The sequence below is a fragment of the Salvia hispanica genome, chromosome 1 (assembly GCF_023119035.1).
Source record: "Salvia hispanica cultivar TCC Black 2014 chromosome 1, UniMelb_Shisp_WGS_1.0, whole genome shotgun sequence".
Taxonomy (NCBI): domain Eukaryota; kingdom Viridiplantae; phylum Streptophyta; class Magnoliopsida; order Lamiales; family Lamiaceae; genus Salvia; species Salvia hispanica.
Window position 1 is genome coordinate 4,055,795 of NC_062965.1, and position 27,985 is coordinate 4,083,779.

Consider the following 27,985-nt stretch of genomic DNA (forward strand, 5'->3'; position numbering starts at 1 on the left):
TTAATATTGGTCAAAACTAAATTTAAAAGTTGATTGACACCACTTCATCAAAACAACATAATCTTAGCATTATTAGGGGACATTACCCCTCATATGGAACAATATTAAATTGAATCAAACATGAAAGTTCGTGTTCAAAATCAAAATGCTTTAAATTCTTATATTATGGGGACAATTACCCCTAGTTTTAAATGACATGTTTGTGGCAATGAATGCATACACGTTTTACATCGCACCATAGATTTGTCATTTGTCCCACTAATGTATTGCCAACTCTCTTTATTTTGAGATAACATTCTAATGCGACTTTTTACTAATATCAAATATTTTGATATTACAAACCAATTATAAGAAAGATTAATGGATGACGAGAGTCCCAATCCAATTAATCTACTAATATTTGAAATAACCCAATATGTTGGGTGGCTCTATTACAAGTCAATTTAATAAAATTAGGCCCTTGTGATTCTTAAAGGGCACGAAACAAATTAAGGGTATCGTGACCAAGCCACTCACATATAGTCGAAATTTCACATATAAATAATTAAATTGTCATATATTTTCGATTTTTTAAAATTATGATTCTTCTCTTCATATTTAATGTGTTTGTGACAATTTCCTCTTCTCGTCGTAACTTGAATACCGACTTATATACTTGAGGAGAAACGTCTAAGTAACTGATCTGTCATTCATCGCCTGCAAAACAAATACTACAATCTTTTACTATAAGTCGTAACTTGAATACCGACTTATATACTTGAGGAGAAACGTTTAAGTAACTCATCTGTCATTCATCGCGTGCAAAACTAATACTAAAATCTTTTACTATTATAGTAGTATTTCACTGTGTTGGTCTTTCCTTTTCATTTCAGAGAAAATGACCTAGTTCTTTATTCAAATGGTTCTATCTTCCATCAATAAGAGAGTCCTATTTTTCTAAAAATTTGAATTGAAAAAATTAATTGAATGTAAATATCATTTTAATATACTCTATTTTTATAATATAATATAAACGAAATAAGTTAATGAAATATTGGATGTACATACTTATCATTTATATTAAAAGTGAAATGAGATTTTTATTGATAGACATACCAAGACGGCAACATAAGACTCATATTATTGGACTGAGAGAATACTTAATTTATTCATCCTTCATATAAAAATAAGGACATTTGAGACGGCACGAGAATTATTGCATAACTAGTAAAGTAAGAGAGACGAGGGGAAGAGTAATTAAAATAGTGTTAATGGATAGTGAGACCCACATTATGTTATAAGTTGTAAACAAATTAATTTATATGCGTAATGAGTTGGGGAGAACTTTCTATATATAAAATTGAACTATTTTTATCAACAAACGGAAAAGAAAAGTGTCTATTTTTATACTACGAATGAAGTATTATTTTGTCAGTGGAGTATAATTTTTTGAAAGAATCTTTGCACAAGCGTAAATTTGGTAAATACTCATTAATGTGCATGTATACTATATACAACACATTAAAAATAGTGCACCACCATATCTAAATATCTGATTAAGAAATTCAATTTGCATGTGGGCGGCTTGTTGGTAGTTAGCACATCAAGTATGAAATTATAAATATTTTAGGATTAGAAGCTATAAAAGATAAATGTTATGGATTAAAATCATATAAGATAAAATTCGGACTTAATCAATATTTTGTAGTTCATTACACTTTTTGAAAGAGTATAAAAATTTAGGATAAATCACTAATGAGGACACTTTTTTTTTATGTAATTGTCTAGTCAAGTCATATTATCGACGAGGAATAATATGTTTGAGAGTATTGTTTTTTTCTTTTTTTCTGAAAACGACAAAAACTAGATTGGTAATTCGATTCGCAAAAGCTAGTTAAGATATTTTGTTAGTATTTTGTAAGCAAATCTAAAATTTAGGATACAAAATTTAAGCAATATCCTTTAACTAATATAGAAGGTAAAAACGTCAAATGTTCATCATCGCCAACACCCAAATTAAATACTCCATATTCAAAGATGATATTCCCAATTAGGAGTAAGATATGATATGACTGAAAACATCAAATTGTAGTCTTCCACTAACTTTCACACCCCTAAGAATTTTTTGTAACAAAATAAAGTTTCCAAGAGATCTATAAACGTACGTTATTGGGACTTCGATTTAAAGCACAATAATCCATTTAAATACTATAATTTATTTTAATTGTATGATATTTTTCAATAATATAAGGAGTTAAAATTCAATGTTCCCGAAATATTACTGAAAAAATTATATTTATTCAGTTGTTTGTCCCACAAGGTTTGTCCCAGTTTGACCGCAAATTTTTAAAAATTGTTTGACTTTGTATGAAATGGAGGTGTGTAGTGGAATTGAGGATGTATTTAATATCTATTTTTAGATAAATTTTAAGTGAGACAAACTTTGTTAGACCGAAGAAAATAATAAAATGAGATAAATTAAACTTTAATTTGGGGACGGAAGGGAGTAAATGATTGGAAAATTATGAGATGATATGATTGGATAAACTTTTATTGCAATATAAGACGTCAAATTTTTCGGAGAAATGGTTGAGCTCAGAAAATATATGTTCTTGAGATCAAATGTCTGAAAATCGACAACTACTTTTTTTTTTGTGTATGAGCCACAGTCACAACCTTGTTTAACTTGCAAGTGTAATTTATACAGTATTTAATTAAATTAAACTTTATGAAAGAGGTTAAAATTCAATATCGTCGAACTAGTCTATTCCCAAAAAAATAGGTGATATACATATTGCTAAGTTGACCAATAATTGTGTATATATACTTTTATCACAAAAAGTGGTTCACTCTCACGGCCTAATTTCATGATATCACATGCACAAACGCACACACATATATATCAATTGATTGCGATAATAACATTAATCAATGATCAATTAATCACATAAGAAAGATTAGTGATTTTAATGATGACTGTGAATCAGTGGGAGATCTAGTTCAATAGGACCGTTTTACATGATATAGATAAAAATATCTAGCATGAATTAATTTTAAAAAATTCAATTCAACTACTTATACAAAAATAATCAAACTACTGCGTTGTTTTATTTATAAAAAAAATAATTTTTAGAAAGTTTGAGTTGATACTTTGAATTTTACAAAATGATACTCCTCCGTCCCATAATTTTTAGGAGATGTTATTTTGTATGTTAAGTGGTGAAAAATATAATTTTATAATTGATGTGAGAGAGAACTTTTTCTAAAAGAAGAAATCTGACATCTTTTATGGGACAAACTAAAAAGGAAAGTGTGACATCTACTATGGGACGGAGGGAGTAGTATGTTTTATTTCAAATAAATAATATTACAATACTCCCTCCGTCCCTTAACATGACCCTTTCTTTTTTTCACGTGTTTTGAAAAATTATAATAAATAATTAAAGTGGAGAGAAATCAAAGTAAGAGAGTGAAAATTATAGAGAAGAGTCTCTTCTATTCTCCCTCTTATTTTAATTTCTCTCCACTTTAACTATTTATTGTTATTTTTCCAAAACAAGTGCGAAAAAAAGGTGTCATCTTAACTGGGACAGAAGGAGTAGTAAAAAATATCATTAGCGATATGATATACTCCATCTGTCCCATAATAGATGTCACACTTTTCTGTTTAGTTTGTCTCATAAAAGATGTCATATTTCTTTTTATGGAAAAAGCCCTCTCTCACAGTAATATAAATATACTATTTTCTCTCTCTATCTAACATATAAAACAAAATCTACTAAAAGCTCGTGTCATTTCCCAAGTATGCCTTCTATTAACAGACGAATGGAATATAATATTTAGGTAATGACCAATCACGGTTATTCAAAAAAATATCTTATTAATACCAGAAAGTAAACTTTCATCAATATAGTTGGCTTCCCATTCAACTAGTTGTACTAACTATTAAGTACAGCTCTTAAAATGTCGAGAAGAAAATAATTACTACTCTATTTTGAAAAAATAATGTTAGAGCATTCATAAACGCCGTCAAAATCACATCTTGAATTTTATTTTGAATTGATTTACTTTTACCATTTTTAACTTGCCATTTCTAATATTCCATCCTTTTATATTATTTTCTCTTTTAAATTCTCGTTTATATGAATGTATATGACACCAGTAATTCTGCAATGACCGGGTATTATCGCTGATCAATCTGATTAAGAATGGAATAATTATATACAAATTAAAATAAATAATTAATGAACTAAAAAAGCAGTCGAGCACCTCGCAGTCAATCACGTGGCGCATGTGGTGGACACGCTCAAATTTTCCGATTTTGATTTTATTTTTACCATTTTTTAATTAGCCATAGCCAAAGCCCTTTTCTAATTTTTTTTTTCATTTTCATTTTCATATATACTCCTAATTTCTTCATTTCAACTCGTTTTCACACCATAATTTTAATTTTATAATTATTTTTTCCAATTGAGAACTATATTTAAATCATTCTTTCTTTTAAATGCGTCATGTTTGTAAGAATTTCTACAATATAATGTTTGTAATTTCCACATCGATGAGGCAATGTTTTCTCTAACCAGTTCGACGAAGAACAACTAATTATACACAAATTGTATTGAATAAATATTATAACAAATTTGAAAAGTAAGATATGTCTTCCATAATTAAATAATACAAATGAAATGATGAGACAAAAATAGTGTTTGCATTATAGATGCCTTATATCCTTCACATCCTAGAAAAATAGATGGATGATTAATCAATAGTATACCTCAATATAACTCAATCCAATTGGAAGGGAATTAAAAAAGAAACATAGGTACACGGTGGCTTCCAATAATATAGTTACAAAATAATCGGTGATACATTTTGAAAAAGAAACAACCAATTAAGTTACACTAAAGTGGTTAAAATGCACTCGAGATTTTAAAGGTGCACAATATTTTAAATAAGAATATTCCCTTTGTAGACAGCTTTAAAACCATAGAATGATTCCATTTGTGATACTTCAGTGGATATGGCATGGCCAACCGGAATCCCCACAATTATACATTATCTTTATATAATTATATTAATCTTGATTAACATAATTAGTTATCCATTTTTCACTTTCAAATTAATTTATGTAGCTCACTCCTTAATTCGAGAATCTAGTATAACTTGCTAGCTACGATGAATTTCAGTGGAGAACCACTGAACCAATGTGTTCGACAATAACAATTAATATTGTAGAATTATTGAAATTTCCTTGTAGCAATATCTGCTCCCCCGGAACCAACTGCGTTAAGCCCCTCCGGGCAAAATTTCCAACTATATATAAGATCTACAACTACTCCCCATATAAAATCGTATAGTATTTTATTATTCCCTTAAGACGAGCTTATTTATTTTTTGTACAAATTTTATTAAATGCTAGCTAAATATTAAGTGAGTGGTAAGTCATACTTAAATTTTAAGTTGATAGAGTGAGGAGGAAATATAAAAAATAGTTACGATAGATAAGGTTAGGTAGTCACTGAAAATGGAATAGATAATGTTTTAAGTGATTGAAAAATGGAATAGATTATATTATAACAATTTGCTAAAATGGACAATATTATGGGGTACGAAGGAGTAACTTTAGCCTATTAGAGAAATAGAAATGTGATTATAAGATAAATATAAGCATATATAAGGAATAAAAATTTATATTTGTAAAGAATAATTGAAGTGATGGAAAAGATAGATTTATAGTGCTTTGTTGCTTTATTTTGCATAAAAAAATATAGATTTAGATTATGCACAATTGCACATTCACTTTATAATCCTCTTGAACATGTTCGTATGATTTTGGCTCATTCGTATATCTTCCCTAATATCAACGTCACTTAACTTTAATTTTCTAATGGAAGCGTTTACTATAAGTGACAGGAACAAGTGATAAAATAATTCAAAGCTAATTTACTAAGTTAATTAAGTGATAGGATGAATTGATAAAAAATCTAAGTTAATAGTAACTTTCGAAAGAAGCGTTTACTTCAACGGTAAGAAGAACCGATAAAAAAATCTAGCTAATCCATTATTTACTTTGTTAGGCATTAAATTTTCATTCCTACAATTTACCACGAAAATAAACATTCCTAATAATAATACTTTAACATATAACAAACTCTCTTTTGGAATGCATATTTATACAAACTTTATAAATTAGCGAAAAATGGAATTTGCGTACGATTTTTGGATTAACAACCAATTAACCTTATTTTATGGAGTACTTTATAGCTTTATAGAGACAAAATAAAACGACCAGTAGAGAATTTAATTCGATTCATAAGAATAACAATGAGACAATGCAACGTAAAGTATGATTTATGGAGTATAATTTCAAACATTAGCACATGAGAATTTCCATGTTACTTTGAGAAAATAATACTACTAATAGTACAATTATAAATATAATTCATAATTTTAAAATCACATTAAAATTTTCATAACAATGATATTAATTATAATTTATATTATTCCCTTCGTCCCAGATAATTCAACCCACATAATTTGACCCATTTCACTTTTACCATTTTTGGTAGTAGACCCCATATTCCACTAACACATTCCTAGTAACATTTTATTATAAAACTAATATATAAAAGCAGGTCTCACATTCCATTAACTTTTTCAACTTACTTTTTATTACATTTCTTAAAACCCGTGCCCGGTCAAAGTGAGTTGAATTATCCAGGACGAAGGGAGTACTTTGTTTTTAAGAATGCACTATTTTTCGTGTTAGTTTTTTTCTATGAATCAAAGCTGACAAAAAGCGGCGAACAAGTCCAAACCAACGAGAATAAAAGATACTCCCTCCGTCCGCCATTAGGAGTCTCATTCATGGGCGGCACGGATTTTAAGAAATATTAAGAAAAGTGGGTGGAAAAAAATTAGTGGAATACGGGTCCCACTTGTATATACTCCCTCCGTTCCATAGTAGTGGAGGCATTTCTTTTTGACATGGAGATTAAGAAAAAGTTGTGTTAGGTGAGTTAAATAAATGAAGATAAAGTAGGAAATGAAAAAGATAGAGAAATGTAGAGAGAATAAAGTAAGAGAGAGTAAAGTAGGTGGGAAGAAATGTGTTGACTTTTACCAAAAAAAGAAATGACTCTACTACTATGGAATGTACCAAAATGGCAAAATGACTCTACTAATATGGAACGGATGGAGTATTAGTTTTAAATGAAATGTGAGTGGAATGAGTTAGTGGAATGTGAGACTCTATTGCCATATATGGTAAAAGTGAACCGAGACTCTTATTCACAGACGGACTAAAATGGAAAAATGAGACTCTTATTCGCGGACGAAGAGAGTAACACACAACCCCAATAACAAACCAGCATTCTAGCTCGTACTTATCTAAAACCACATCCAACAAGTAACAAATAGAATAAGCATAACGTAGGAAAACAACTACAAAATCAAGCAAGACAGTGCGACAAACATATAAAATATTCTAAATTTAAAACCTAGAAATCAGATTACTTTCCCGTAACAGAATCCCACAAAACAAGAATGCGACAAAGAAAGTTACGTGGAATGCTACATAGAACTACTTCCCCACACTCAAAGAAAACGGAGATATGGCCATTAAACTTTAAAGTGTATAATCTCAATAATCTCAAACCACCCTTTTCTTTAACTACTATAATTCCTTCTCTTCTCTTCACAAACTGTAAAAAAATCTTAACACTTTGCATATATCTCAAATAAATTACTACACTTAGAATTTAGAGCATAGAACACTCCACACACCACCCCCTTTTTCCTATTTATACAATTCCTCAACTCAATTCTCAAGCTTGCCACTCTCCCTTCATCTCTCCCCCTCTCCTTCCCGGCCGTGTCGACGACATGGTGAAGTTCTCGAAGGAGCTCGAGGCTCAGCTCATTCCCGAATGGAAGGATGCGTTCGTCAACTACTGGCAGCTCAAAAAGCATGTCAAGAAGATCAAACTATCAAGAAAACCAAAGCATCTCCCCAACACTGCCACTAACTACGACTTCGGCTGCTCCATTTTCGACCCCGTTCGAGCCCTGGCCCGAAAACTGGCTGGCGACACCGCCCATGGCGAAGCCCGTGAAATTATTCAGGTATATATATATGCACACACACGCACTGACGGACGCAGTAAAGAGGAAGGAGGGGCTTAAGCCCCCCTAACTTTTTTTGTATAAAAATATGGTTAATAGCCATTTAAATCATGAAGTCAGGTCAAATTCTCGTCAGTCATATTAAATCACGAAGTTTTAATTTTTCTCATTTATTCCGTTTGTATACAAATCAACGTCTTTTGGTGAAAACAACATTGTTTCATTAGGATAAGAAAAGAAAAAGAAATTTGTTTTAGTGAAACCCGTCATTTTGAAAATCATCAAAAGACTTCGCTTTGTGCATGGATGGAGCAATTGTATGAGAATTGAACTTCGTGATTTAATATTCTGATTTCAAAAGTTATGGGATTGACCATGACGAAACTTCATGATTTAAATAACTATTAACCTATTTAAAAATACGTGGAAATTATTAAAGCAGTCGAGCACCTACCAATTTTATTTTCTGCCTCCGCCACCGTGTTTATGTACACATTATTGAAATCTTACTTTTTTAGCGGTTTGAAGCTATCTTCTCGACAAAAATGCAGAAAATGAGAGTTCGTTATATATATTTGCGTGGAGATATAAATTTTCTTTATTGCCATATTTAAAATAGATAATGCGTAAAAATCAAGGCATCCTTTGGTATATAATTCAACCTTTTGCTTTTCACAAAAAAGTTTCTTTATTAATTTAGTAAATTTCCATTGAATTTTAACTAAGTGGGATGCATGTTTTTCGTTCTGATGTTTGTGTTGAAAAAGGTTGAAGAGATATACATTTCTAAATATGATATCACAAAATGTTGCCTTTTGAATTTCGGTTTTTGTTTTGCTTGTGCGTTAAAGCAGGAAACCTGTTTATTATTGTCGCTATGCGTATTGATAGAAAACGTTAAAAAAGTGAAACAATTATAACAACCACATAAAAGGATTCAAGCCGCCGAAATTAATATATTAGGGATGTCGATCGGATCAATCCACTCGATTTTGGACTAATTGGAAATCGGTAATATTAGGTCAAAAGTAGAGTTGCGACCGGAGACGGAGAAGAAGAAGACGAGGTTTATGAAACTGAGCTTGATCAACTATTTTCCGAAGAACATGAGGTATGTATTTATAATTATATATATTTAGTCAATATTATTATTTAATTTGTTAGCTAAACTCATTTTCACTTCGATTCTCTATCCATTTTGGTATCTTACTAGGTGTTTCATTATGGAGTACTATAATCACAAAATAATTATTTAAAATATATATGATATTTGTATACTGTCAATTAAGGTTCATGACGTAATATATATTTTTATTTTATAAAAAATATTAGTATAAAATTGTAAACTTAATAGCTGGTCAAAGTGGAAGACAGAAAATTGTATGAAAAAGGTATCGATCAATTTGGGTAGTATTCTGTAAAGGTAAATGTATATATGTATTATATAGTTTTGACTAATGTATAGTACTAATAATAAAACTAATTTTTCGTGTAATTAATTTCAGGTTAAAGTGTTTTTCGAAATGTTAGATGAAGAACTTAACAAGGTGAATCATTTCTACAAAAGCAAAGAGACTGAGTTTCTTGAAAGAGGGGGAATATTGAATAAACAGCTCCAGATTTTGCTTGACCTCAAGCGGCTCGTCGCCGACCGCCGTCGCAAAAATTTTGGCGGCCAAAACGGCGGTGGATCGGGGCTTCTCTCCCGGTCCGGCTCATCCTTGGGCCGAAACTCGGACTCATCAGGTGAGTTTGGTCTTTCTCTTTTTCTGAATGGATAAATGAATTTAAATATAAAGATCGCGTAGTATATTTATTTCGATCAAATATAATAATATAAAGCGTTTTTAACGACTAAGGGGACACTAAATGGTGCAATCGACTGTTTTGTAATAGAGAAGTCTAGGGATGAAATGTTTAAAAACTTGTAAAATGAAATATGTGGAGCATATATATCTAATATTGTAGTAGATTGTAAAGTATTAAATTTTTTATAGAAAAATAATGATGGTTGCGTTGCGTCCATTAAGTTATAGTCCTGTGAACGCTAAAAGGTTGAGACAGTAAATAGTTGGTTATAAATGTTAATTTGTGCTAATTTATATTGGTAGTTGATAAATCATTAATTCAAGAATTATTAGATTACTCTTTATAAATCGGGAGTATCAATAGCACACGCAATATATAAAAGCATGCACAATGAAGGAGTCATTAATTATGGTGTCAAATTTTATAATGTACATTTTTATTTTTATTTTTTGACATTAAACTAATTCCCCATATTGAAAAATTGGGAGCATTAATAACACACTTAATATATGTATAAAAGCATGCACAATGGATGGGTTATTAATTAAGGTCAAATTAGGTTATACTATATATGGCTTAGTTTTTGATACTATAGAAAACCCAATATACATGTGTATGGAATTAATGAGTTCATGTCAAGTCTTATTAAATTGGTGTCTTATCGTGTTGACCCGTTAAGAACCCCATAAATTTTGGATTGGGTTTGTTTGAGTTAGGGTTACCCATTCGAAAATAACATTATTTTTTAATTTTTCTTTTCAAAAAATATTTTTTAGTTTTATTCTCTAGGTTCATGTAAATCAGGTTTAAATCGTGTAAATCAGGTTTAAAAATTTGTTTAATCGTACGATATCTGGTTTTATTTGTGTAATTTAGGTTTAAAAATTCAATTTATTTGTGTAATTTCATGATTGAATGAATTAGATTTTTATCAGAAAAATTAGATTTTATCATGTAATATCAAGTTTTAATCATGTGAATCATGTGAATCATGTTTGGGCTGTTATAATGTTGTTATCGTGTTGTGTCAATTCATATTATATTGTGTTGCTAATATATTTGTGTTGTATGCGGGTTGTGCTCGGGTTTGAATGTAGCAGTTCAGATTCGCATTGGAGTTCGAGAATTTACTTCACAGGGTTTGGAATATCATATTATAGGAGTAGTATATTACTTATATAGTACATTTGTGTGCCTAGGTGTGTATGCAACATGACCTAACATACTCCTCCTACTTTATTTGCACAAATGAATAACCAATTTTGTTTGATAGAAACACATGATATTTCACACCCCAATATAACTGCATCTTCAAAATGAAAGAAATGTGTGCTTTTTCATGCTTTGTTTCATGCCAACAAAACGAAGAAAACATGAAGTCGTGTAATAAATGTTTGAAGAAAAGTAAGTAGGATTGAGTGTGAAAATTAATGTCACTATATATAGATGTGAAGATTTCAAGAATTAGTGTGTCATTATTATATGTAGACACCCATATAAATTAGAATACCCTCTTAATTAATTTTTTCATTTTTTCCACATGAAATTATTGTAACGAATTCAGTATTCTGTGGCATGCAGTTCGCTGAATATGGTCGCCTTCACAAAGATCCTCAAGAAATTTGATAAGGTATTCATTTTTCTTCTTCTTCAATTTTAATTTCTAGATCTTGTTAGTTAACCGTTTAACTTTGTGATTGTTAATTAATCAGGATTGATTATAACTATTTTTCAGCATTAATTTGGGCACCAAACTTTTTATGTTTTCTATCAACATTTTAGTAATTCAAAGTAAAAATTATAATTTTGTTAAGATTATTAGGAGTATTATTTCATTAGTTAAATTTGAGAAATTAGTGATTTTTATTCCTATGACTAATTCATTTCTCTATCTTTGTTATCCCTCTACTCTTTATTTTAAGATTAATATTAAGTTTTATACTACTAAAATTACGATTTCTGAAAATTTGTTAAATTTCTGCTAATTGAGTTTGACTTTTATTTGATTTCAAAATAAGCATTGCTAAAGAAGCTGTGAAGTAGAAGTTTTTTTGATCCCAGTGATTAGTGCTAACTGTATTGTTAATTATTATGATAATTGTGGGACACAAATTAAGACATTCGAAATCTACCTAAATTAAATTAAATTAATTAAATTACCACAATTCTCTTTATTCTAATTTGTTTATATATATTGATCAGGTGACCAATCAGCAAGCTTCAGCCAGCTACCTCAAAGTAGTAAAAAGATCTCATTTCATTAGCTCTGATAAGGTACGTATGATCACTAAATTAGGTTAAATTATTCTAATTTTGACCAATAACCATTATAATGTCACATAATTGAGTCAATAATTAAATCCCACTAACTTATATAAATATGTAAATTAATTTATGTTAGTGGGATAAGTGAGAGGTGAGTAAGAAATAAATTAAAATAGTGATTAATGGAATGTTACATTGTGGAAAGCAAAGGTGGTGAGAAATATGGATGAAGTGGAGTCCTTATTCACGCAGCACTTTGCCAACAGTGACAGAAAAAAAGCAATGAAATTTTTGAGACCCCAACAGCAGAAAGATTCACACATGGTTACCTTTTTTGTTGGTGAGATTAATTAATTAAATATCAATCAATCACTAATTTAATTATTCTCAACTTGCTTTTATTAATATCACTAATTTTTCAATTGATTTTTATGTGTGTAGGGTTGTTCACGGGCACATTTGTGACATTATTTAGTGTTTACGCGATACTGGTTCATTTGAGCGGTATGTACTCGGCTGGAACAGAAGCGACTTATATCGAGACTGTCTACCCTATTTTTAGGTCAGGTCATATCTTTTTCCTATGATTACTTTTTAATAAAATTCGTGATGAAATAATGATATTAAATATATTTGGAAATGCAGCATGTTTGCATTGGTGAGCCTGCATTTGTTCATGTATGGATGCAACTTGTTGATGTGGAAGAAAACAAGAATAAACTACAACTTCATATTTGAATTCCTGCCTTCCACTGCCCTCAAATATAGAGATGCATTCCTCATATGCACCTCTCTCATGACCGCCGTTGTCGGCGCCATGGTCGTCCACCTCATCCTGCTCGCGGCCGGCTTCTCACCCCAACAAGTTGATATCATCCCCGGCATCCTCTTGCTGGTATATATCTCTCTATCTCCCTAATCATGCATCACATATATACACGAGCGAAGTCATATTAAGGTCTGGAGGCCCACGGGCCTCCCAACAAATTTGAAAAATTATCAGGGGTATTTTCATAAATTAACATTTTAATTACAAAATTTTAAAAATATTAGTAATGAACTAGTTGTATAAAAATAAGTGTAATAAAAATATATATTTTTCTTTATAAATTGGCATAGTCCAAATTTCACTGGCTAACAACTCGTTCTTTGGAGTTCGATGTAAATCCAAAGGTATCGTTGAAAAGCTCTTGATGGTAGTTGGCGTACCGTTGGGTTTTGGTTACCTATTATGGCTTGAAAATTGTTGCCACGAAACTCTTTTTTTTTTTTTTTTTTTTTTTTTTTTTTTTTTTTTTTTTTTTTTTTTTTTTTTCCCTTTTTTCAGTCGAAGTTTATATTCCTATACAACATACCATTATAAAGGTACTATCGAGAGCATTTCAATAGTACATTCAAATTTCACATCGAAACATGAAAACTTAGATATCAACATATGAAATTTGAACTCAATATAAAATGTCTGGCTTCGCGAGTGCACATATATTTGACAAAAATACTAACACCTTGAAGTATTTATGATTTCAGAGTTGTGTTTTGCTTCTGATCTGCCCATTGAATATCTTCTATCGCCCAACCAGATTCTGCTTCATCCGAGTCATCCGCAACATAGTCTGCTCCCCCTTTTACAAGGTTGCTTCCTACGAAAAATAGTTTCATTTCATTTTATACTACCATGGAATTTCCTTCTCAATTTTCTTTGAAATGTATATTTGTAGGTTTTGATGGTAGATTTTTTCATGGCTGATCAACTCACTAGTCAGGTACATTTACGAACTCTAGTGTTCCATGCCGGTTTTATAAATTAGACTGGTATTTTGGAATGAGTTCTCTTGTTCGGTCTATAATATGGCGCATGTATGCATTCTTGGAAACAGATTCCGTTGTTGAGGCATATGGAATCAGCAGCATGCTATTTTCTAGCCGGAAGCTTCAAGACTCATCGCTACGAGACTTGCAAGTCCGGGAAGATGTATAGAGAACTCGCCTATGTCATCTCCTTCGCTCCCTACTACTGGAGAGCTATGCAGGTATCTATATATCGATCGATATTAGAGTATTATTAGTTGAAGATGAATAAATAGGAGAGTGAAAAACAGGACTATTATTAACTATGATATTATGCAGTGCGCGAGGAGATGGTTCGATGAGAATAACGTGGAGCAGCTTGCTAACCTTGGCAAGTATGTCTCGGCGATGGTGGCGGCCGGAGCAAGGTTGACCTACGCCAGGCAGCCCACGCAGGCGTGGATGCTGGTGGTTTTGGTGACGTCTGTCGTGGCTACGTTGTACCAACTCTATTGGGACTTTGTCAAGGATTGGGGGCTTCTCAATGCCAAATCCAAGAACCCATGGCTCAGAGATGACCTATTGCTCAAGAATAGAAGCATTTACTATGCATCCATTGTGAGTTCTTTGAACCTGATTTCATCATATGATGATGATATAGTTTTTTGCTAAGCATATGAAAAATGTGTTTGTTTCTTTCTTTTGAAGGGATTGAACTGTGTCTTGAGAGTGGCATGGGTGGAGGCTGTGATGAAATACAATCCCGGGGTGTTGGAGTCGCGTCTCATCGCCTTTCTGCTTGCTTCGCTGGAGGTCATCCGGCGCGGCCACTGGAACTACTACAGGTGAATATTGAAGCACTTTTGTTTGATGAAATTAATGATGTTGTTGTAAATATTGACTTGGTTTGTGTGATTGATTTACATAGATTGGAAAATGAGCATCTGAACAATGTTGGGAAGTATAGAGCAGTGAAGACAGTTCCTCTGCCATTCTCTGGGATGGATTCTGATGGGTGAAGTTGAAGAAAAGTATATATGTTTGAGGGAAAGAGATGTTAAAGCAGCTACTGAAAAGATTCATGGATTAAAGAGATTGTGAATGAAGGAATCCACATCTGTTCAAATCATATTTCACAATGTAAATTGAGCACTTTTCCTATGGGGAAATATCAGCATAAATGTATCTTTCTATTTTTTTGCTTCATGACTTTGTAATCTCATCATTTGACTTTGTAATCTCATCATTTGAGTTGCCAATAAATTAGTTTACTGCACCAAGCATTACTTGTCTCCATTCTCAAAATCTAGAAAAAGTATAGCTGAAGTCTAGAAAAATGAAGAGAGATGGTAATGTAGGCAAAAATATTAAAATATTATACATACTTAAGGTTAAAGTGAGTATCATCACATGAATATTAAACAGCTTTGAAAAGGAATATTTTACAAACCATATGCTTATGAAGAGGTTGAATATCCACCTCATGGAAAAACCATCTCTTTATGCAGGAAAAGGGAACCACATTTTCTGCAAAAAAAAAATACAGAAAATAAGAATCGAACATTACAGCAAGCAAACAATAGAAATGAAACTTGAAACTATAAAGAAGCAAAATCACAGAACATTTAAGTACAGAATGATGTGAAACTTACCAGCACGGGCTTCTTTAGTAGTAGCACTAGACAGCGTATATTCGTACCACCTGCTCAATATTGGTGCGGCAAACAGGGCAACCCCAGTTCTTGCCCTTAATCTCATTCAAACACATCATGCATCCTGCCATGTGTCCACATGGAATGCAAGCTCCCTCTACCGGAGCATCCAGGCATATTGTACAAGATGAATGTGAAGCATCTTCGCCATTTTCTTGACTGCTTGGGGAGGTGGATGCCTCAGAGGGAGAAGATGCGTGGACAGGGCTCATGTCATTTGATGGATACCATATTGGACCATCATCTGTAGCTGCTGGATGTGCAACGGGAGCTGTTGGACTAGTGACAGGATAAGTATTCAGAGTTGCAGGATTGCCAGATGGATCAGCTTCCTGAACTCCAAATTTGTTTCTATATGCCGTGTGGCTAGCAGAAGCCTCACTAGCATAACTCTTTGCGTGATTGGAATTGTTTACAATGTTGGCTGGACTTGCGGACGGGTGTGTAACAGATCCAACATACATATCCATGTTTGGTGGGATTTTATGTGGGGAAGACTCAAGGGAGGCATTTATTGCCCTAGCTAATTCTTCGTCTTCAAAAGTTGGTATCGAAACAGTAGGAGCAGAAGGGACTTGGTTGTTGAAAGGAACAAACGGATGCCTCACCTGTTTCTTTGAAACCCAATAAATTGAATTATTAAGAGAGGAATTTGAAATAGCAGCAGTTGGTCTACTTTCTCAAAATTCAAATACAACCCCTATCCAAGTAAAAATGCATAAAAAAATAATACCTGAGGAATTCCTTTGCAAGCATTACAAAAGCGCTGCAGCTGCTGTTTCTCACTATCATGTAAAGGTGCAAGTTTGAAACGAGAATCTGCAAAGCCAGGAAGCAAGACTGAGACCCATCCAAGAGAGTAGTTACAATGATTAAAATTCAGTGTGCTTACATATCGGCATTTGGCAGGCCTTAATAGATCGCTTTCTCCTCCAGTGTTTCCGGACTACGTATTAAGATTAAAGCTGATTACGTGTCTAGTATAGCTCAATTGATAGTAAGACATTTAATATAGTCACAAACTTACTTCTTGAAATATTAGATAATACAGCCACAGGATCAGGCTGGTTAAAATTAGGTTCCTCTAAATTGGCCTTCCAGAGTGGAATAATTGTACGTGGTTGGCCTTCCTGATGAAACAGGTAGAAGAAAGTGAGGAACAGAAGATTTGTAGATATTTTGTGATTGACATAATATAAAAAAATCTTGCTCAACATGAAGTACGGAAACCCTTCTTCATTATTAGCTTCAACAGATTAGTGTACTTTACATGTGTCTATTTCGCTGGATTGGGTGTGTGCAAGAGGAAATTACAAGTTTACAAGTATCTAAAGCAGATGAATGAATGCATCAGGGACGTTTTTTGAGAATTTTAATGGACGTTAAAAAGATTACAGCATCAGTAAATTTTAGTAAATGTGAAACCTGTACACCAGAGTATATCACGAGCTCCAACTTGAAAGGTTTGTACAGTTTGCGGGAACCAATAGGCAAAATAACCACCCATCTGCATGTATAATATATATCAATGTAAAAACAATGAGATTGCCATAATAAGTAACTGATCTGCATGGCTAGAATAAAACTGGGCAACATTCTGCAAAAAGGACCATCCGCAAACTAGTTTCTTTCAGTAGATTTCATTGAAAAGAATCACATTAGATTGTAATATGAGCATGCACCTACATTTTTCTTGAAAGCAACTGTGGAGCCAGATGTTCCAGAAAGCCAGGTCCATAAAGTTCCCGCAGAAAACCAGAGAATAAGCACACATGCCCCTGTACATTATAAGAAGATTAAGATTATTTGAATCCTGCTTAAGAAGGCGATATCAGTGTGTGTTTGAGTGAATAGCTCTGCAGAAATGGTATTAAGCAGGTAGAAGGTACCTCTATTGCTCTGACAACACTAGCATGCCCCTTGGCTCTAGCAAGATCAAGAGGGGTTTGGCCATAATCATTCATTTGCAGTGCATTAGCTGAAATTAGCAATAATAGTATGGATTGATTAAAGAAAAGGACACAGGAAGAAAGAAAAGAATTTTAGCAACTCAAATAATATTGAAGACAACAAAATGTACACACCTCCATGTGAAAGAAGTAACTTCACAGTCTGCTCGAGGCCTCTTTTTGCAGCATGATGCAGGGGTGTTCCATTATGTGGACCTTAAGAGTGGAAAAACAACTTAGGAAGAGCAATACAGCCAGATACGAAAAAACAAATACATACATACATACATACATACATACATATAAATAAAGGAAAATGAAGCAGCGCTAATAAATACACTCAAGACATGCACATCATTGGATCAGAGAGAAGAGCAGGGATTACAAGATGTTTGAGGGGGAACTAGGTAAATGAGCATAATATCAAAAAGTTTCCATTATCCTAATAAAAGGTAAATGCAGCGGGTGAAATGTAAAGTCATTCCCCTTGAGTTAATCAGCACAGATTACATGGTGGGAGAGTTAGAGTCGAACACAAAATTTTTGCTTCCTTCTCTCATTCAAAACCATGCATAAGATAACCATTACTCATAGGTTACTAGCTGTGAAGAGTGTATATCACTTAATCTCAAAACTGAACCCCAAATATTTTATTCTCTCTTTACCCTGCCATTTATTTACAACTTAATCCTAGATCCTTGCCCCTGAAAAATGAACTAGGAGTAGTACATTTGGAGAAGTATGAGAAAACACAGAGACTGAAAATCAAGACAAACATTAAGCATTGGAGATGAAGTGATAGATATTTGCAGGTGTGTGGACTATGGAATATACCTGGATGGTAGGCATTCACATTAGCACCCAACTCAATTAATGTTTTGGCTACATTAAAAAGCTGTGGATTCATACAAGCTGCAATGAGTGGAGTCTTCCCCTCTTTATCAACCCACTGCCACCACAATCACCATTTAATCAATGGACAAACCAGCCCAAGCCATTTTACATGTTTTCCACAATACCATGCCTTACAATATCAAACACACGGTTATAAAGAAATCTAGTGCTCCTCTTATAGAACGAATGCTCGCATCGATAAACATATTACAGTATACTCCGAGATAAATACTAGTAACTACCATCATATCTACAAACAAATACATTCTCAGCATAAATGTTTCTGGTACAAATGATAGAATAAAACAGTACAAAAATGAAAACCTCTGTAATTTACTCCCTCTGTTTCGTCATAGTTGAGTCATTTTTCCATTTCGTGAAGTTTCTTCATAGTTGAGTCATTTCTATATATGGTAACTTTTTTCTCTTTCTTACTTTACTCTCTCTTACTTTATTCTCTCTACTTTATTCACTTTATACTTTATTCTCTCTACCTTTTCCCCTCTCTTACTTTTTTATCTATTTATTTAACACACTCAATATTCATTTCTAAAACTCCATGCCGAAAAGTTTCGCCTCAACTATGGCGAAACGGAGGGAGTACAAAATATCATCCACTCAGTGAAGAACGCAATTTTATTTACCAAAGAAAAATCATAAAACAAAATAACATTTTTCACACAAGCCTACAGCGTAACAGATGATAATGACCTAAAATTGAAACTTTAACAACAAAAAACCTAATTCTCCTAATATAACATCCAGAAAATTGGGGGAAATCACTGATAAATCACCTCAAGGCCGGCACCATCTCTGTGGAGCGCTTTGACGCCTTCAATATTTCCAGAATTTGCTTGCTGGTATAGTAATTCATCTTTTGATTGCCTCTGCCCCATATATAGTCAGTTAAAAGGTAAGATGAATACCAAAATCTAATCGGAATAACAACAACAAATTCAGTTTGCAGTGGAACTGTGAAGAGTGGGATCAAAACCGAAAGTAGATGGAAATTTCAAAGGATTACTTAAGAGAGAAGAAAGTTGGATGAGCTAACTCTTAATTGCGATAATTTCTTGGAAGCTGACGTTTAAACGCGGGATTGAAAGCTTTCATTCAAGTCCTTCTCGAAGCTAGTTGAGCAGTAGGGACTTTGCCTTAATTGCTTTGGCACGAACATTAACATTATAATTATTATTTTTAAGTCTCTACTAAAATATTATTGTCAGATCATATCCGGTGGCGCCCTTCCCACTCGAATTTCCATTAGGACTTCTCACAAAAACCTCCTGCCACGTCACTAGTACTTCCCATCCCACTGCACAATGTAGGACTTCCCGCAAGAAAATAAAATCACAATTATTCAATTTATACGTTTCAAATTTACGAAATTTAACGAGCCGTATATATAGAGCCGTATTTATAGAGTATTTAAAAAAAAAAAAATTAAAATCCTCCGACCTCCTCCACAATGGCGGACGTCAGGTAGGACGTCGCGAGGATATCCGAGGACATCCGATGGGCTAATGGGACGGGTGTGTCCGACCTTTTGCTCCACAATGGCGGACTTCCGCGACGTCCTACCACGATATCCGCCGTTTGAGATGCTCTTTTAGCTGTGACTTTAATATTTTTACTTTTATAAATTAATTATGTCAGCATAGTCTAAAACACACATTATTGACTTTTGTATTCTTTTACTTCTTGATTTGAAAAATCTGATTGAAGGACTAGCTATATCTATGTTTATATTCTTGGGTTAGAGAAAAAGAGATTTGAAAAATATTTCTCGAGAAAGGAAAAGGAAAAGTCATAAATGGATAGTAGAAATGTTCGTTTTACTACACGAGATATATTCAATGAAATATTCACACCTGAATTATCCTACATCGAAAATGTGAAATAAAAGGAGATCAATATAAAGTATGCTATACCTCCTCTTACCAATTAGGAGCCGTTTAGTAGCTATGTTTCGACAAGATAAGACAGTAATCTGAGTTTATTTGTGCGTTTGGTAATTATGTTACCTATCTAAATAGCCCGTGTCTTGTATCCGGACCGCACAAAGCCCACATGTTTCAACCATATATGTAAACCACAACTTTGCTGTGTTACATGCCAGGATGCCTAGTTAATTTTAGTAAAATACATTTTTACCCATCAATTTTTCTAACCTTAAAAAAATATAAACGTGCCTCCATATTTTTCCTCTTCTCAAAATTTCTATTCTCTTCTTTCATTCTCTCAATCTTCCAATCTGAACGAAATTCGACGATTCCGTTCATATATCTTTTCCGGCGACTCTTTCTAAATCAAAAGGTTAAATTTTTTGCAATTATTCTTCAAGATTTATCTGAGCAGGATTAAAAATCTAAACTTTGGAATTGGGGGAGAAGTAGATCGATGCCAAAATAGAGAGAGACGGACTTCCGACGCGTGCGGCGAAGCAACGGGACCGCACTGTGACGGAGACGATGGCCAGAGGCGATGGGTTCTGAGCGAGATGGTAAGCGGCGCGAACCGAGGTGTTACGGCGATGTGTTCCAGCAGCGGCGCAGATCGCCGGAAAAAAGAGGGATATTGGGAGAGAGAGAGAGAGCGATTCAGAGAGAGGGAGACGAGGGAGAAGGGAGAGGGAAGGCGGCGGTGTTGGCGCCATGGAGAATTGTCGGTCGTGAAGAGGAGATTGAGGAAGATGGTGATTTTGGGATATTTGGAAATTGGAGAAGTACAGTAGAGAGATTGAGGAAGATGGTGATTTATTATATTGAAAATTTGGAGAAGTATAGTAGATAGAGTTAAGGAAGATGGTGACTATAGAGAGAGAGAGTATATTAGGAATTTGTAGAAAGAGATGCGTAGCAATTAACAATAGAGAGAGAGATTGAGTTGTAGAAGAGAGATGATTTTATTATATTGGAAATTTGGAGAGGTATATTGGGAATTTGCGTATATTGAGCAGAAGGAGAGAGCAATTATTCTTTAAGGGTACTTTAATTATTAAGTTAAATTAGTAAGGTTAATTTTGACCATCATAATTTTATCCTTAGTTATAACTTATTGTACCGAACACTTAAATAGAATAATTCATAATTATCTTAGACTATCAAACACCCAATTAAGATAAATAAACTAATTGAAACTATGATAACTATCACAAATTATATATGTCTAGTCGAAACATGACATAGCTACCAAACGAGGCCTTAGTCTCTCCTTTACTATCAGTACGCTTCAACGAATGAGACTATGACTATTCACTCTAAAATCTAACATAACGATATACTATGAAAGATTTGGCGCCTTGTTTGTTTCTTACGCTTCCGGGTTATCATGATAGGTTGGATTTGGAAGAGCCTCCAACGATGGCCTAGTTCGTCTATTAGGACTGTATTTCTTAAGTAGCCTATCCTTGTTTTCTTTCCACCATCCTTCTGCCTGCTGCTCCGCGAATCTTCGCTTGCTATAGAGAAATTCATACCATGTCAAGTGTTAAGAAACAATGCTGCAACACAATTTCAGTCTTCTTTCACATGTAAGGACAATGCAGCAACACAATTTCAGTCTTCTTTCACATGTTTATTGCAGAATTTTCACCAAAATTTTCTCCATGAATTGAACAATCATCAACTTTGATGTGTGCAAGAAAGCTAAATCTCACAACTTTGATGATCTGTTAATGGGACTTAGCAAGAAAACATAATCCATAGCAAGGAAAATCATCAAAGTTTGTAGATTGCTATAGTAGGACAAATAGATTTTGGCCTGTGACATACCTGAATCTAACCCCCTTGTAGATCTTGGTCCCATTTGCAAGTTGGATCAATGTTACGTAGACGCCTGGTTCAAATTGTTCAGTAACTTCCCTTTGTCCCTCCATTTGAGCAATATTCGGAGTCCCTGGGCCATTTTCTGAGCTGTGATGACGTGCAGCCGTAGTAGCAGAAGAAACAGCTAATTCATTGGTCTGTGACATGTAATGATTTTGATAAACCGCGCAATGCTGGAAAAGTAGAATTGTCTTCAGATACTAGCATACGTATTGTCTCGAGAAGAGACTCGATTTCAGCGTGCAAGTTTTGGAAAAAACCACCCTCAGATATCTCCGGGGGCAACTTATTTCTAATCACCTTCATCTGGAAAACAAAAAGAACGATTATACATGCTCACGATTAATACAAGGATGATGCTAAGTATGCAAAGGTAAAAAATCTGAAACCTAATCATCAAGGGGTGAACAGAGCGTGCGCGCGCACACACAGTATTGATTTTGTTTAGCAATTGGAAAGGATTAGTCAAAAAGTTAAATAGTATAAAAATGAAAAAAATCTCCTGTGAATATGGACAATCAACAGCAAAGATTGAGTACCTCAGCTGTGATGGTTTTGGTGGCTTGCGATGCTCTGATACATTTAAAAGATCTTTCTGCAGCCAATAGAGTAGCATCGTCTGCAGATTTCATTAACTTGTGGATTTCTTTTTCTTTAATTTCACCGTTTTGTCTTAAATTCTTAGCCTGAGGATATGTGATGGAAACGAACAATATTAGAAGAAATTACAAGCCAAAGTATGACAATCAACATTGTAAGGATGAGGAGCCATACTTGGTTCTGCAATTTGGCTATCTCTTGTGATAATATATCATTTGACATCTTTAAAGAATCAATAACACCCTTAGAATATCCTGGAGTAGAAGAAGGTGGAGTACCGGGCCTTCTCGAGTATGGGGAAGCAGGCCTTGAATTGGACTGGTATTGTGGCTGAGGCTGTGATGATGATATGTTAACAGGCTTTAGAGCATATTGAAGGGCACTGAGTGAACTTGGGAAAGCAACATCCCTCAGCTGCACATTGGATGGAACTTGGGATGCACGAACAACGGAATAGCTATCAGCCTTCGATCTACCACCTCCAGACTTGACCTCCAGGTACCTAACAGGCTCCATAGCTGAGGGGAGCAGAATTCTTGACCTTTTTTTCTCTCGGTTTATTCGAGAATTTAAGCCTCCAGAACGACGAGTTGCAGATGCTTTGTGATTAACAGTTGATGGAGTGCCTGTCTCTGCTGCCTTTTTAAGTTTCATGTAGCAAGAGTCACACACTCGGTGAGGTTTCCCGGGTGTAGGGGCAAGAGCTGCTCTCATCGCCTTCTTCGAAATGCAGTTATGGCAATGCACCATTCCACAGTTATAACAGCTACGTCGTTTTCTAGTAAAACCGAAAGCCTGCCTGCAAGCTGTGCATATTGACTGATCTACTCCAGACACCCACTTATGGACGCATATACTCGTCGTGTAATTCGATCCACATGAGATGTTTCTCACATGCTTGTCTTTAAGTGCTTCGACCAACGTGGGAACATTTCGATCTTCAGTGTCTCCATGTCCTAGTCTTCCATTGGCTCCTCGTCCCCAAGTAAATACGTCACCTCTTGTAGTGAAGACTACAGCATGATCTGCGCCACAGGAGATCTGTTCGACAAACTCTCCTACTAATCTGTCTTGTACTAAACAAGGCGCCTTTCCATCTGATTGAGGATTGCCCAACTGACCATATGCATTAGAACCCATACTGAAGACATGGCCTGATGTTGTGAGGGCAATTGTCATGTTATGGCCACATGCCAGCTGCTGGATGTTGTAATCAACGAGGGCAGATACACAGGTTGGGGAAAGATAGGCGTCCTTGTTTCCGTGACCTAATCGATATTTATCGCCATCGCCCCAGGTGAATAACTTCCTAGACAAAACATTTGCTCCAGACTGATTACCAACTTCTATTATAGCAGCAGTGTGCCATACACCACAGGAAACAGCAATAGCTTTAAGTCCACTCAATGAGTTAACCTCTTTTGGGAAAGGAACACTTTTCCGATCACCATGACCTAAAGCTCCGAACATTCCATCGCCAAATGTAAACAATTTTCCTGAAGAAGTGGCCACTGCTGAATGCCAGGTACCACACGCAACTGAAAGAACTTGAAGGCCTTCTAAGAGTCCGGAAACTCTTTTCGGAATCCAGTGGCTAACATCATTTCCATGACCAAGAAGCCCCGCGTTGTGGGTGCCATCGCCCCAGGTGTATAAATCACCGGATGAAGAGATTGCACCTGTATGAAACTCTCCACAAGCAATGTAATCAATATTTGTAACAGCCAAAAATTCTATTAGGCGAGGACGACTGAAGTCCTTCTCGATACCATGACCCAGCCTACCCCCGGATTCTTCACCCCAAGTGAAAACCTCTCCCTGTCTTGTAACTAGAGCGATATGACGAACACCACAAGCAATTTGGTGCACGTCAAGTACTATATTTGTTTCTAATGGTTTCGGTGTTAGCACATCAACCTTTACTGGAACAGGTTTTCCGGTTCCATCCGTGTCCCCTCCATCCGACCAGATCTCTCCCCAGAGAAAAACATCACCAAGTGATTCTATGTCATCCGGCCCAGAACTCAGACTTGAACAACCAGGATTACTCGAGACACTTACCCGGAAACCATCTGCACAACTTGTCCTTTGCATATTTGCAAATTCAAAACCCACATGTGAGCTTGAAGAACTGACGCTACTATCACGCGAATCGGTGGACACTCTGCGAGAAGCACTCGGTGTGCAGTCTAGTGCTCCAAATCCATGCAACTGAAAACACACATGTGAATCAGAACAGTAACAATGGCACATTAGTGAACATAACAATGCTCTCTGGAAAATATTGAAAAAAGATGGCAACAACGATATAACTCTACGGAAAAGAGCTTTAACCAAATTACATCATTAGCATTGCTGTTAGTATGCCTACTGCGCGATTGGCCAGTTGATATTAAAGATTTCAGACCAGCAATCCAGATTTCAGCCTCAACTTTGTCCTTGCAAATCTGTCAAAGGAGGAGATGGAACTGGTGAGTCTTAACAATAAATTTCCACTTCAATTGTTAAAAACGAAAAAACAGAATCCTGACCAAATCGAGAGATCTCTCGCCGTTACTATGTATCAGTGAAAACGACAAGTACTCCTTCTCCGGACGCAAAAATCTTTTGAAAACAGGCTATATTGAGATATAGGACAATCAAAAACAGCATTCTCAATTAATCAGTGTCTCCCTGTAATAAATGATTTTGTTGAGGTAATATAATCATAACTCATTAGCAAGATATACACTCCCTAATCCTGAAAACAGCAACTCACAGTTCTCTGTCCTTGAATAATCCTTGAAACAGAAGATAGTTTTAGCTGCCTTTCTGACCCATGTGAGTACCATATTAATGTTGCTTCATCCTGGAAACAAATTCAAAGGATTTTCTCACTCAACTTAATTCCCAAAGATAAGAAATAGATGATCAAGTAAAACTAGTTTGTCATTTTAGAATAAAAAGCTAGAAACTGTATGGAAGTTGTAGAATTATGGCAATTGGTAAAACAACAAAAAAGTGATACTAATTGCTTACTGGAGAAAGTCTGAATGCACAAAATTTAGGCTTCCTTTTTCTGCTATACTTGATTAATTGTGTTCCTTTCTTCAATAGAATGAGTGCCTTCAAGGAAAACATAAAATGGCATGAGGATATAAACATCCAACCAATCACTTTGTATTTAGTAATATCAGAAACACTGAACCAAGTCAACGAGACTGCTAAAGTGGGACGGAGGGAGTACATAATAATTCTATTCTCGCATTTTTCATTATATGAATCATGAAAAATGTGTGATCTCATAGTTTACTTCCTAATTCGATTTCGAGTGACTAACAAAAAATTTGCACCAGTCTGCAAAACTAAAGTAACTGCGCAGCCCTCAACAAACATACAAACGAATAATGCATCAACAAATTTAGCAACTTACTAATAGATAACTGTGCGAAAATCCTTAGACAAACACAATCTCAATTTCAAAAACGCATACTAAAATATCAAATTGCAGTATGATTCATCGAAGAAGGATATAGATTGCCATTCAACCTGATCAATGTCGAAGCTAGGTGGATCTGCCATTCCATCTGAACCAAATCTCGCCGTATCCACCGAACTAACCTATCTGTCGTCCCAACCATCCGTGTCGTCTTCATAGATGATGCGAATGTACTATTCCTCTGAAGATAATCATGAAATACCTAGAAATCGGTTCAACCTACCGTGAAAATTGTTTATGTTTGGTTGAGATGACTTGAATTTGACAGGTTTTCACAGTGATCCAATAAATTCAGTAGCGCGCCACTAAAATTCAACATCAGAAATCAAGGATTTTGAAGGAATTCATTTCGTTTGTAGAATTTTTCGAATTGAGTTTGGTCAGAGAGAGAGAGAAAGATGAGATTACGAAAGGGAATTGAGATGCGAATTTGGCGCGCTTTATTTGTGAAATCACAACCCGATTATTTACAGCCTTCTGTTAATAAACACGCAACATTAATCATTAAACTCACTAATTAAAAATCCCTTGTATGTTTTCAAATCTAATACCTAACCATGCAAATAATACCATTGTGTAGTAATTAAGATTGTAATGTTACGGTACATTAGAATTAAATCTTCATATTTAATATGAAGCAATTATTTTGTGTTGGTCATATTTTCCACATTTTCATTGTTAATTTTCTTGATTTTATTTTTTTGCAGTTGCAATTGAGTTTGTGGATGCCCAAAAGAGATGTCAAACGATATTAGATAGGAATGGTTGTGATCTTGCCAAATGCAGAGAGTTGTGCTATAAATCCTACAATGGTGGATTTGGTTCATGCCTTGAAGCAATCGGTCAAGTAGGAAAATACGCTTGTTCTTGCGTCTACAATTGTTAAGTGTAATATTTATGAGAGAAATTGAATATTTATGGTTGAAATTTTGCAATAAAAGAAAATGAATAAAACAATCTTTCTATTGTTGTTTATGTTCGAATTATCTATTTGTTGCAAGTATAAAATATATTCCCTCTGTCCTATTCAAAATGAAATGTTTTTATTTGTGAGTTAACAAAATGGTTAATGCTTATAATAACAAAATCTAATTTAACATTTATCTTCAATCCATTCAAACTCTAATTACTCATTTCATATGCTTCATACAATCTTATGAACTAGCTTAAAATTTGGAGTCAATTTTGAATTCTTTCAAATTGCTCTCGGAAAAAGCCCAACATAAAACATGAAAATCACATCATGTACACATACCAAGTGGAAAACAACACAAACAAACATATACACAAGAAACTTTGAATCGCAGCTTAATTGGTAAGACAATTCTCCTCCAACAAATTTCGACTCAGTCTCCTTCTAACGAACAACCGTCAATATTTTCTATAAAACCGGTACAATCTATCAGGCATGACGAAGTTGATGTCGGTCCCATCCATTTCACTTCGCATGAACATGAGCACAACGCGAGCACACACTCTCCTAACTGGCTTCAACACAAGTAGAAAAATCTTCCAAAACAGTAAGATCATATATGAAATGATGAGGTGTATCATCCTCCT

The 27,985-nt window shown here is 34.4% G+C and overlaps 2 protein-coding genes and 1 pseudogene across 5 annotated transcripts; 1 reads left to right on the forward strand and 2 right to left on the reverse strand.

Annotated features, from left to right (window-relative positions):
* The first annotated feature begins 7,684 nt into the window (after nucleotides 1-7,684).
* Nucleotides 7,685-15,245, forward strand: LOC125185231 (phosphate transporter PHO1-like). The gene is made up of 15 exons (XM_048081736.1): nucleotides 7,685-8,103; nucleotides 9,125-9,214; nucleotides 9,609-9,849; nucleotides 10,717-10,736; nucleotides 11,477-11,542; nucleotides 12,115-12,186; nucleotides 12,388-12,517; nucleotides 12,619-12,739; nucleotides 12,823-13,072; nucleotides 13,705-13,809; nucleotides 13,896-13,940; nucleotides 14,055-14,207; nucleotides 14,305-14,583; nucleotides 14,674-14,810; nucleotides 14,894-15,245. The coding sequence occupies exons 1-15, from the start codon at nucleotides 7,864-7,866 to the stop codon at nucleotides 14,982-14,984; spliced, it is 2,040 nt and encodes a 679-aa protein (XP_047937693.1). The 5' UTR covers nucleotides 7,685-7,863; the 3' UTR covers nucleotides 14,985-15,245.
* A 73-nt stretch (nucleotides 15,246-15,318) lies between these two features.
* LOC125219502 (putative E3 ubiquitin-protein ligase XBAT35) lies at nucleotides 15,319-19,686 on the reverse strand. 4 transcript variants are annotated; one of them, XM_048121515.1, is made up of 12 exons: nucleotides 19,575-19,686; nucleotides 19,315-19,407; nucleotides 18,461-18,575; nucleotides 17,762-17,842; nucleotides 17,567-17,655; nucleotides 17,364-17,455; nucleotides 17,103-17,184; nucleotides 16,705-16,807; nucleotides 16,570-16,623; nucleotides 16,411-16,496; nucleotides 15,618-16,291; nucleotides 15,319-15,492 (listed from the first exon to the last, which is right to left on the reverse strand). In XM_048121515.1, exons 3-11 carry the CDS (start codon nucleotides 18,531-18,533, stop codon nucleotides 15,644-15,646), a joined length of 1,308 nt encoding a protein of 435 aa, XP_047977472.1. In that variant the 5' UTR covers nucleotides 18,534-18,575; nucleotides 19,315-19,407; nucleotides 19,575-19,686; the 3' UTR covers nucleotides 15,319-15,492; nucleotides 15,618-15,643. The 4 variants fall into 4 exon arrangements, with proteins under 4 accessions (XP_047977472.1, XP_047977464.1, XP_047977456.1 ...); XM_048121507.1 differs by lacking the exon at nucleotides 19,575-19,686 and adding an exon at nucleotides 19,545-19,563; XM_048121499.1 differs by having other exon boundaries at nucleotides 15,618-16,285; nucleotides 19,315-19,639.
* A 2,042-nt stretch (nucleotides 19,687-21,728) lies between these two features.
* LOC125201994 lies at nucleotides 21,729-26,664 on the reverse strand (annotated as a pseudogene).
* Between the last annotated feature and the right edge of the window lie 1,321 nt (nucleotides 26,665-27,985).